The following is an 11,654-nucleotide window of genomic DNA, read 5'->3' as shown; positions in this document are numbered from 1 at the left end:
CGGCGTAGAAAGGGCTTTTTCCCTTTTTTTTCTCCTTGAAAAAAGGGACCTAAAGCAGGAAGCTTATGATTAATTACGGTTTTGCGCACGAGCGTCCTAGTGGTTCACAGCTGTGGAAGCAGGCGGCTCCGCAGCTGTCCGTCAGACCCGGCGGTGCCGCGGCCGCCATCCCCCGGGCCTGGGTTGCTTTGAATTGGACGTTTCTTTAAGGGCGAAAGGGCTTTTTTTTTTTTCTTCCCCCCTTCTGAATTTCCAAGTAATGCTTATAAATCAGCACAAAACGCACTTTTACTAATTTGAGCATTCAACGGCAGGATTATTAAAAAAAAAAAAGTGAAAGTTGCCAAAGTTGCAGTTGTGCAACGACTTTGCATCACTTTTGGTTATGAAACAGTATCAAGCAGTGAGTGGGACTTCTTGGCAGAGCAGTTGAATAAGAGAGATTGTGTTAGTTTAACTGGGCCGAAGGAATAGGGAGCAGAATAGGAAGAAATGCTGCTGCCTTTTTATGCGGGCTGATTCAAAAAGGTCACAGAGAGCCGATTTTGCTCACTTTTCTAATCTCTCTCCTGTGCTACTCTGTGAGATAGATGGTTTCCTCTGTTTTTGTCAGCCTCTAGGTAAAATAGCTGGAAAAGCCAGTGAGCTTCTCAACTTAGCTGAAACATATGGGCAGTAACATAGGCTATACATGATGTATGCTTGACTACATCCCACTCCGTGGCTGCCTCTATGAGTAACGTGAGTGGTAACACCTCTTGTGCCAAGCTGAGAGGAGATGCTGTGTGGCAAGCCATCAGCTGAGGCAGCACTGCAGCGAAAACTCGGAGTGTAACTGCTGCTGTCGTCGCCGTTCAGCTGGTGTGCTGGAGCTTCTAGGTGCTCTTACCACCAGCCGCCCCACCAGCCTGCAGCAGCAAGGGGCGCCCCTTTTGCACTTGGACATCAGACTGGAGTTCACCCTACCGGATGCCCGTCAAGCCCTGGGAAGACTCACGGTTGTGACCTTCACCTTTGCTTTCAGAGGCAAAGCCCTGGGCAGAGCCCATTCCTGCAAACGGCCACAGCGGCCCAGGTAGTAACGCTGCGGCTGCGCCCCAGCACGACCATTTTATCTTGGGCTTGCTGTCAAGGGCGCAGACCACTTGTAAAGCACTGGAGACTTAGCAGGGGGTGATGCCCCATGAATGTCCCACTGCTGTTAAAGCCCATCGCTGCTTGGATGTGCCACCTGATATGTTTTATCGTCTTGAAAGAATACCTGGCGATCTGGAAAGAGTCAGGCCTAGGCAGCGCTTACACTAGAAATACCCAAGAGAAACTTAACTTTTTAAAGTTAAAGTGGATGATGCTTTCCAAGTGGGTGGGAGAAGATGAAGAAAAACCTACAACCGGACTTCGGGTAGCTGTTTGGAGGGAAGGTTGTCAAAGGGATGTTTTGTCTTTAAAGTATGCTGTGTGCAGAGGATTTTACCCAAACATACATAGGGAAAATGAGAAGAGATTGAGCAGTAAATGGCAACTTACCACCTGGCAAGATTTGTTCTAGCGTGCGTTTTAGTTCATAGTATGTGAATCTTCAATAAATCATAGATTTATTTGCACAACTTGTGCTCTGCCATTTTAAAAGAAGTGTAACCTGGGCTGTGAGACTTCTTGTCTCTAAACCCAATAAGTACACCTACATCCTTAAATACAGTAATTTTTATTTTTAGTTATAAATACATATTATAAACATACTATATACACTTACTTGTTAGACACTTACATTGCATTTATGTTATATAATATAGTTTTAAGTTTCTCTATTACTTGAGATTAGATAACGAAGATAAGACTGCTTTTTTGTGGTAGCTGTAGCCTGTGTCACAGTCTGTGACACAACTTTGTTTTTAGTGTTGCGGTTTGGCAGAGTTAAAGCCACAGCAGACATAGTTTATCAGTATAAATTAAGTAAGTACCCCTTAATTCTTCAGACAGCTATCTTGGGAAGAAGCCTTTTCCCCAGGGAAAATTTGCATGCTGCCTCATGGATCTGGGTAGCACCTTATCTGCCCTCAAAAAAACATACTGTGGAGGATCAGAGGGAGGGTATATGTCTTGGGGGACCCCCCTGACCTGCAGTATTTTCACAGCTTTGTCAGACTACCTCAAAACAGACGGGACTAGAAACCCCAGAACCGCGTGGGTGATTTAGCCCTGCTGAGAGATTTTCCTTCGTGTTTTTAATGTGATAGCTATAATTTAAGCCCCATGTGATTGGGTAGCCAGTGCTAAGTTGCACAACAAAGGGATTAATCAGAGGTGTATCAGCACAGGGATGTAAGAAAACGCAATGAAAGGAGTTGTCCTTTCCTTCCTTCTCCCTCCCCCTGGCTGAGCTCTCTCTGGGCGTGCCCAGAGAAGGGGAAGGAACCCACCTGCCTTTCAGAGACCTGCTCAAAGCAAAGAAGTTTTAGTTCACTTTCCATCAGGCTGAAGCACACAAGCTCCTATATCACGATATATCTAGTCCCACCTATAGTGCACCCCATCCCTTTTTTTGGGCACGCAGTATTTTTTCCAGGAAGAGGAAGACACAGAAAGCTTCTGTTTGTTTTTCTGCATGTTACACCACCATAGAGGAACAACCTGCAAAAAGACAGAAGCCCTTTGCTATTACTAGAAGCCCCACTGCTTAGGCAGCAAGTTGCAGTATTGTTTTTTTTCCCCCCAGCTTTATTTCTCTTGTTACTTTACGTAGCTGGAACCAGCTTTGGGCAAGTTGGATGTTTTGAATACCTAGAAAAATTATTTTAACATGTTTGTAAAAAAACAAAACAACCAAAAATCTGGCCTGCTGCAGCCCTCACTGTGCTGCTGAAGCCCTCATTGCACTGCTGAAACTGTCTGAAGTCACACTAGGGCTAAACAGAAAACAGGCAGGATGATGAAGAAAATGTTGCAGGGCAGAGATAAGAAGTGGAAACAGAAATAAATTAAGTGTGTGCAGGAAGAAAAGATTTCCAACTGGTGGTTCTTAGAGGCAGATACCCACTGGGCACACAGCAAGTATCATCCACAGACATCCAGGTTTCTTTGGTATGAAAATCAGGATGCAAGAATATTGTGCAACCAGATCTGACCCTGAAGTGGAGCTGGGATATGATTGGGAAAGTAGTAATTATTTCTAGGTTGTGTAATACAGAGGGGCTGTGTTAGCAAGCCTGTGCTGTGTATGTTATCACCATGTAATTTTAGGATTATCAGCTATACCCTAAAGGGAAGTCAGGGCTGATAATCCTTTATATACTTTGGGATTACATTACTTTTAAAAAATGTACAGGGCGTTCTATAAACATCGTATGGGTCTCGTGCTGCACACCTAACCAAACAAACGCTACAGCACTGACCAAGTGTACCGACTCTCCAGTGCAGCCTTGCCTTTTGCTTCCAGAGGAAGATGGACATGGCTTCTTCCAAAATCAGCTACTGCTGCTCCCTGAGTTAGCTACTGCTGCTCCCTGAGTTAGCTACTGCTTTTTATGGGAAATTGATTAATTCTTGAGAATTAAAATACAGGAATTCCCACTGCTGATGAACAGCCTAGTAGCTGTTGTCTACTAGGCTTAGCCTACCAGCACATTCAGATACTGCTGCATGGCTTCGTTCCTCTCTCTCCTTGGTACTATGCAAGAGAGTATTTTGCCACGCGTGGGAAGCCTGAAGAACTACTATTGGAAAACATAGTATATAATTAGTAGTAAAAAGCCTGGGATACCAACATTCAATTCAAGCCAGTATGTTCAATCTCTTCACTTCTATTTCTTCCCCTTCCCTGCTCATGCACAGCTTCACTTTCCCTATTTCTTTGCTTTGTGCCTTCCCCATTTCTGTTTGCCTGCCTGATTTTCTTTCTCTTGTCACTTAAGAATTATTTCAGCGTTCTTCCTCCAACATCCAGAGGGACAGATGTGTAGCTACATCATTTATTCACTAATGCAGCAGAGCAGTATTTTTCCAATTTGATAGCGTTTAGCACTTTCAGCTTGCAGAACACTTTCAGATTTTCTTCCCTGGGGGAAGTTGACAGAACCCCTGCCAAAGTCCAGTTGCTTAATACATGCAGGAAACCACCCTGATATTGTTATGTCCAAATAAAGCATAAACCCCTTTGGGTCCTTGCTTATCACTTAAAAAAATAATTAGCATTTGACAGCCACAGTGGAGCTGCACAGCACAGATGACCAGTACTTCACAGCATGTGTAGAGAACTAAGCCTAGTGTTCTCTCTGTAGGCAAAGCAAGAGCGACAGGGTTAAGAATTCGTGAGATCTTACTACCTTTACATTTCTAACTTAACTTAACCTTTGGGAATTACTTATCTGGCAAACCAAAGAGAATCATTGTGCTTGGAGCTCTTGTTCCCATTACACCTTGTTGCTCCTGCATGTAGCACTTCCTTCATATCCCAGTAAAAGCAGAGCCTTTCATGCTGTCAGTATGGGTGACAAGCAGCGTATACTGCGCCTGACAGCCTGGTCCCTGAGGAAAGTAACAATACAGATCTAGGTGTAGGAGAACACAGTAACTCTTCTGCTCCATTTAAGACACTCCCTGGTAAATAGCAAGTAGAATCCATGAGGCAGGAAGTATGGCAGTAATGACTATACAGCATTGAGCTATGCCAATTTTTTCCTCCCTTCCTTGTTCATCCTCCACCCAAGACCTAATCGATACTATTCCAGGAGACTAGCAGATGTTCTCCCACTTCTCCCCAACCTTAGTTCTGAATTCTTTCCTGCTTAGTTTTTCTTTCACTCATTCATTCTTTTGTTCTGTTTATTCATTGCCCTCCCATAACTCTCCCCTAAGGCACGCCCACAGCCCAGCAGCCTACATGCCCCTTCTTGTTTACTCCTTACACACTTGTTAATCCTGCATGCTTTACCAGTTCCTCCACACTCTCTGTTTTGCTTCAAAATTCTGCTCGGCTTCTATCACCAGGATTTTTCTTGATCCCATGCGATCTGGATTGTGGTCCCAGCCACTGAAATCTCTTCGTTACATCTGCGTAACTGTATGGGCAGACCCCTGAGTACAGGGACAAAAACCGTAATGCAAGAGAGCTCCCTTGCTGGACAAGCTTATACCTGTTCTCCAAACAGAAGTCCCCTGTACCAGCAGAACTGCGACAATGCAACGTCATCTGTGCGCCATTTCCTACCAGTTTCAGCACATCTGTTACAAGTGGGATTTCCTCTTCTCCACTCCCTGCCTCTTCATCCCAGCATAGTCATAACTATAGCAATAAAAACTTTTAAACATGGGCCAAGACAACAATAAGGCACTTTTTTCTTTGAAAAGCCTCTGAAATGCTGGTTGCTCTAAAACTTTATGTTCTCTCCCCAGGCTTCCGCAGTTGCTCTGTCCCTGCTGCTGCAATCTCTCTTATGATTCCTTCCTACTGTCTCCCGCTCCTGCATAACAGATGAACAGGAATTGGGTGTATTTGCCTACTGTATATTTGAAAAAAATAATGCGTTTTGGTTCTGCCCTTTGTTATCATCTCTCATCTGTTTACATTTTAGCAGCTAAACACAGCTCTTCTGTAGCATTTGGCTTTTGGCCAGAAGATCTGCAAGGAAGCATTTTCCTGCTTACTTTTTTTACTACTGTCTGCACTCTAACTAAAGCTGCACAGCCTACCAGAACAAGGCATTACTTAGTCTTACTTCTATAGGCAAATTTAATCCAGTACACTTTATGGGCTTAGCAGCTAAGATTGCTGCAACTGATTGAATGCTTCATGAAGAAGCCACAGGTGTACTCCCCATTTATCCAGAGATCTTCTTCCTTGTTTAGGAAAACATCATTTAAGTACTTATCTTCTTATTGTCCTCCCTGGTGTTTATTTTCCAAGGCAGCTTCTCAAGTGTCTGCTACTAATTCACATCATTCTTATGAGCCACTGAGCATCCTCATTCCCCTTTTGAGGCTAAAAATGCAACACAACATATACAATTATTTTGCTTGAGCACAGGAAAGTACACACTCTTTTCTTACTCTTGACTATAAAATTTCATTGAGTGAATGGGCTTTTTGGTGAATACAGAGATAAACATTTCTTAGTGTATTTTTTTTTCCCCAAGTGCAGTTCATGTAATATCCAACTGCTTTCTTTCTCTAGCATACTTATGGGTGAGGATATTTATGTAAGTAAAATTCAGTAATCTTAGTGCACAAAGCTGAGGGGGAAATAAAGGCCTCAGTTCCCCCCTGCCATGTAACTGATAGGTTCCTTTATGGGTGTGACTATTGTCCAGTGAACCTGGTACAAAAGCCACTAATTTCAGCTGCAGTCTTTCTCAGTGACAAGACTAGGCTGTGGATCACATCCTACACATGTGGATATTTTTAAAATTGGCTAAAAATGGAAAAAAAATTGTAGCTGCATTTTAAAATTGCTCTGCCAATCAACATGTTTGGGTTTGTTTCAGATTCACTGTCTCAATGGAAGTGGTACCAGCCTGGGCCCCAGCAGTGGGTTTCACAGTCCTACCCCATGCAGGAGGACTTTTAGGAAGCAAGATAACCAAAAAGGAAATCCCAGTGTGGTATGAGTCTCTACAGAAGCCATCCTGGTGTCCACCTAACTGGGTGTTTGCTCCTGTTTGGGGAACTCTCTATACAACTATGGGGTATGTTTTTCACATTGTGCTAAGGCATTTATCTGCTCTCAAAGTTGCTCATTGTATAATGCTGGGCCAAAGAACTATTATTGTATTCCTGTGGCTGTGTTTGTAAGAAACTGTGTCAAGCTGCCCGTTTAACAGGTAAAAACATGTTTTGGGAGTTGTGTGTGGGTTTGATAGGACATTTTGTATGCACAAGTATCCACATCAAAAGCAGGAGTTTGAAAAGCTGCCATTAATTTGCTTTCTTCATTCATTCTGAGGGGAAGACCTGCCAAGCTGGCAGCGATGGAGCAAGGCAGTGCTGGGATTTCCTCTATATACATCCTTCAGTAGGTTTAGGAAAATAAAAAAAAAAAAGGTGGGAGGGGGGCAGGGGGGAGAATTAAGATTAGAACAGTTCTAACAGAGCTTAATTAAAAGAGACCAAAATCAAAACACACATGTCCTTTCAAATAAAACTGCCAGGCTGTTAAACTGTAAATGTTTGAAACTATCTACTACCTTCTTATTTAACTAGTTTTAAATACTTGACAGCACAGCAATTACTGTCAAATGAACACAGAATCACAAGGCCAAATACCACTCCTGTAGGAACCTTAAAAGTTTAATAATACTGTATTTTGGCAGCTATTACTTTTAACAAGATATAGCAAAATATATTTATAGAGGCAGGTTGCCTCAGGAGATTGGACAGTTTTGATACTCCTCACAGACTGCTCTAGAAGCTCTTCACCCAACATTATGTGCTTTTATGTTAACTCTGGTGAGCTGTGCCACAGAGGAGTGGTAGCACTGCTCCTAGAGCCTCAACAGTGGTCAGTGCAACTCCCAAGAACAGAGTGAAGCTTTGTCTCTCTTCCGCACCTGGTCATCAAGAACTAGCTACGTACCAAGATTCAGCATGTTTTTCCCTAGCTATCAAATACACATTGTTGCTAATACAATAGTAATAGTTTTTAGGCTGCAATATGCCTTTTATGGCTTACGCTTCCCATTTCTTCCATCATCACAGTACATTTTAAGTGATTTGTAGTTTGTATATAGCACTGGCTTAACTATAGAAAGTTTCAGAGAGACCAAAGCTTTTCCAAGTTAACATCAGTTATCCTGCAGGTTAGCTTCAATACCACACCACCTCTTGCAAAATACAGCAATGATGCAATGTCTGAAACTGTATCTGAATGCTAAATTGGCACTAACACATTCTGTCATTTTGGTTTCAGTTTCTTTCCAGAAAAGCTTTGTAATTTTTATAGCCCCTCCTTTCCCGTCAGTATTCTCCTTCCTTTCTCCTCTTAGAGTGTACTTTTAAAAACTGCTCTCTACTCTTGTATATTCCAAGAGTTAGCATTTGAATCAGATCACTACTATCCTATCCTGTGAATAAAAAAAAAAAAATGCCTTTTATCAAAGAGGTCAGAGCTGAGTTGCTTTGTTGTGAAGAGCTTCCTTCAAGTTGACTGCACAATTTGTGACCCTGTTTCTGGATTCCTCATCATAAACCTGGATATCAAGTTAAATATTTTAAAAATTCAAATTGTGACAGCTTGTCACTTACTTTGATAATATCAGAATCAGTATATTCTGAGGTGGATGGTCCCAGTTATCTACTATACATCTAGCTCAGTGAAAATATCATATTTATTACCAGGCCTTTTTTTCTGTAATCCATCATGCACACATTCCTTGAATGATCAAAACATCTCATTCCTTTAGAATCTCTTGAATATTTTAGAAGCAAGAAATAACTAAAAGCAAGACTTAATAAGCTTACACGCCTTTCTTGACATTTAGCTTCCTAGCAGGTATGTACATCAAGATCTTGATCTGAAGTCAAAGTTAGATGCATGAACAACTCTAAGTCCACAGTGTGGCTCTGTAAATCACTTAGGAACAGATTTGGGTCCTGATGCCTTTTACGAAGATAAACTGTTGAGTTTCTAGTGCTTACCCCACCCACCTCTTCCTTTTCTTAAATACTGTCTGCAGTCAAACTGCCAAGATACCGAAATGCATTGTTCAGTCCCTATGAAAGTAATAAGCAAGCAAGCAAGCTTGGGTCACCAACTGAGTTAAACTGTAAAAAAAAAATCTTCTTGTATGACCTACAATGAAGACAAACTCCTTGCAATTACTCCTATGGACGTTTGTCTGCTCCTAAAAAGAGTAATGCTTACAAGCTGGTCCCCATCTTTGCTCCACTGCCAAGCAGAAATACATATGAGCCCTCTGCTGTCCAGCATAGTGCACAGTCCAGTTCACATTCCTATCAGGATGGAATCAGTATTCAGTTACTAATTCTGAAACAAAGATGTAATTCCAAATGTTGGCATTTTATCCAGGGGATTCTACTGTAGTCACTTGAAATGGCTGTGCAGGCATCTGGATTGAAATCTAGCTAATGTCTAAAGGGAAAGTCAAACAAGAGCAAAAGAAATAGTCTTAGGTGATGAATGGTCAGGGTCTTCTAGGACTCTTCTAGTCAGGGTCCTTCAGTGTAAAAATAAACTTTACATTAGTAAAGTTCACAGATCCTGAGAATTCCTGTCTTTAGCAACTTACATTCTGGGATCCCTCAAATGAACTGTTTTTCCATGGTATTAAGAAGATCTGTTCAAAATCTTCAAAATATTTTTGGAAGATCTTTCAATAGCCAGGATCCCACAGACAAGAATGGTGTACTGGATGCTTCTTGTGGCTAACTCTTCCCACAGAAGTCCTAAAATCTTTGTTCTCTCCATCTTTGTCCCATCCACTCCTCCCTTCTGAAATGTGACTATAAGGTTGCTCCTGCTCTAACACCATCCATACCCATACTCACCTGTGCTTTGGGGTGCCATTTGTTTTGTCCATTCCCACCTCAATTCCTACTTCTCCTATATTTCATCCACATTAAAAGGTTTTGTTTATTTTTTTAATTTTTTTTTTAAAGTCACCATCTCCCAGTACCAAAATTAACAGTTTCTTCACTATTTAGAGTGTTACCTTTTATTCTTTGCATCTTAACCTTGCTTCCATTTCAACATGGCATTCTCTTTTAAGACCGAAATGCAGTGGGCCATATGCTTCTCTGCACCTAGAAGTGAGAAATCTGGCAGGATAGGGAATTTTTCTCTCTCAATATTGCTATCCGCAGCAATCAATCAACCTTGCGCTCTCAGTTACTCTGCCAAGTAGTGTCTGGATATCTACTTTTCCAAATGAATTCTAGACCCTAGCACTGAAGTTACTGCATTTGAGTGAGAATGTGTGGTTGCTTTCTAACCAAAGTACTGAATTATACCTTCCATTTGCTTTCTCCAGATATGGCTCCTACCTGGTGTGGAAGGAGTTGGGGGGCTTCAACGAAAAGTCAGTGGTTCCTCTGGGTCTGTATGCAGGGCAGCTGGCATTAAACTGGGCATGGACTCCAGTATTTTTTGGAGCTCACAAAATGGGATGGGTAAGTAGAAAAGTAAGTTTCTTAACCATAGGCTTCTGCTGTCATTTGCAAGGTGCCAAGACAAAAGTTGTATGTTAGGCTCATTTTCAGGGAGAAAAGATTATGAGTACAGAATATGGCTTGCAGAAGTTTTCTAAAATTCTTTAATGCATGCCAGAAGCTACCTGAGAGAATTTACATATCTACAACATCCTTAAATGTTTAGATTTCAAGAAGGTCCTTCTGCCACCCTTTGATAAGAGCTTTGTGTGACTAGAAAATGTAAACATTTATGCCTTACTAAAATTCCTAGGTGTCTCTCTGACAAACAGCAGTGCTAAGAAGCTTATCACAACATTACTCAGGTAATCAGCATCTGTTTTAGACAAGACTAATTTTCTGCACTCTGAAAAGAAACAGCTTGCCTCCAAAATAAAAATCAATAATAAAAAATATTTGCCTGGATCTCTAAATATACATGAAATGCTGTAATAGTGGAAGAATTTGCAATCCATCATTGATTCATTCACACCACACCTCTTCATGCAGCATCTATGACACGAAAAGAGTGGATAAGTTTACTTAGCTAAGTGACTTGCTCAAAGTCACACTGGGTTTGTAGTCAATGTAACACTTCCCGCTGCCAAAAAAAGAGGGTATGGGCGAGAGGGATTTTATTCTCCCTCTCCTGCTCCCAGCTGCAATTCCCTTTCTTGTGACTGTTGTATCATTTTATGAGTTGAATTGACTCAAAACTCAGCAGAAATCTATCTTTTTTTGCTGGCTTTTTTTTGAGAAGGAATTAACTCACAGAGGGATCCAACAAGTGCCAGAGCTAAGTAGCTCTAGTCAAGAAAGACCATCTAGTCAAGAAAATGCAACAAGTAAAACCAACACTAACCACCTTCCTGTGTTTCAGGGGTTGGTGACTCTCCTGCTCACAACTGGTACAGCAACAGCTACAACTGCTTCCTGGTATAATGTCAACAAAACAGCAGCTTATTTGATGGTTCCTTATTTAGCCTGGCTAACCATGGCTTCTGCACTCAATTACCGTATCTGGAAGGACAATCACAACAAGAAATAATCTGAATAAACAGTTTTCAGCCAAAAAGATTTTTTTTTTTCACAAGAATTTTCTAAATAAAGTTATGGCCTTATTTTAATTTTAGCTGAAGTACTTATACCATTAGTTTGCTAATTACAAGTTGACAAAGCAGTACTTGTTTAAAACAAATACGCCTTTACTAGGCAAGTCACAAAGGGGTGTACGCCTGACTGGGTTTTATAGCAAACTAAAAGATAGTGCTGATTGAAAAGTACTAGTTTTCTAAATTACAGCATTATATTTTATATGACAACAGCATTTTAACTATTACTAGGAATAAGCATGAACTCTGACTTCATTATGTTCAGAGGAAGAAATCCAGCCATATAGACAGCTTCCAGAAAGCTGCTCTGAACAGTGACAGGCATGATTATGGCCTGAATCTTTCATGTTTACCACTAGACACAGTGCTTTAGCGCTATGATGTGTCTCACTACAGCTGCCAGAG

At 41.4% G+C, this 11,654-nt stretch overlaps 1 protein-coding gene across 1 annotated transcript; it reads left to right on the top strand.

Moving 5' to 3' along the window:
* The first annotated feature begins 6,483 nt into the window (after nt 1–6,483).
* On the top strand, nt 6,484–11,419 carry TSPO (translocator protein (18kDa)). Its single transcript, XM_010287240.1, has 3 exons — nt 6,484–6,680; nt 9,981–10,119; nt 11,018–11,419. Exons 1-3 carry the CDS (start codon nt 6,493–6,495, stop codon nt 11,183–11,185), a joined length of 495 nt encoding a protein of 164 aa, XP_010285542.1. The 5' UTR covers nt 6,484–6,492; the 3' UTR covers nt 11,186–11,419.
* Nucleotides 11,420–11,654: the final 235 nt, after the last annotated feature.

The sequence above is a fragment of the Phaethon lepturus genome, unplaced genomic scaffold, assembly GCF_000687285.1.
Source record: "Phaethon lepturus isolate BGI_N335 unplaced genomic scaffold, ASM68728v1 scaffold6430, whole genome shotgun sequence".
NCBI classification, from domain to species: domain Eukaryota; kingdom Metazoa; phylum Chordata; class Aves; order Phaethontiformes; family Phaethontidae; genus Phaethon; species Phaethon lepturus.
This window is presented reverse-complemented; position numbering and strand designations above follow the sequence as displayed.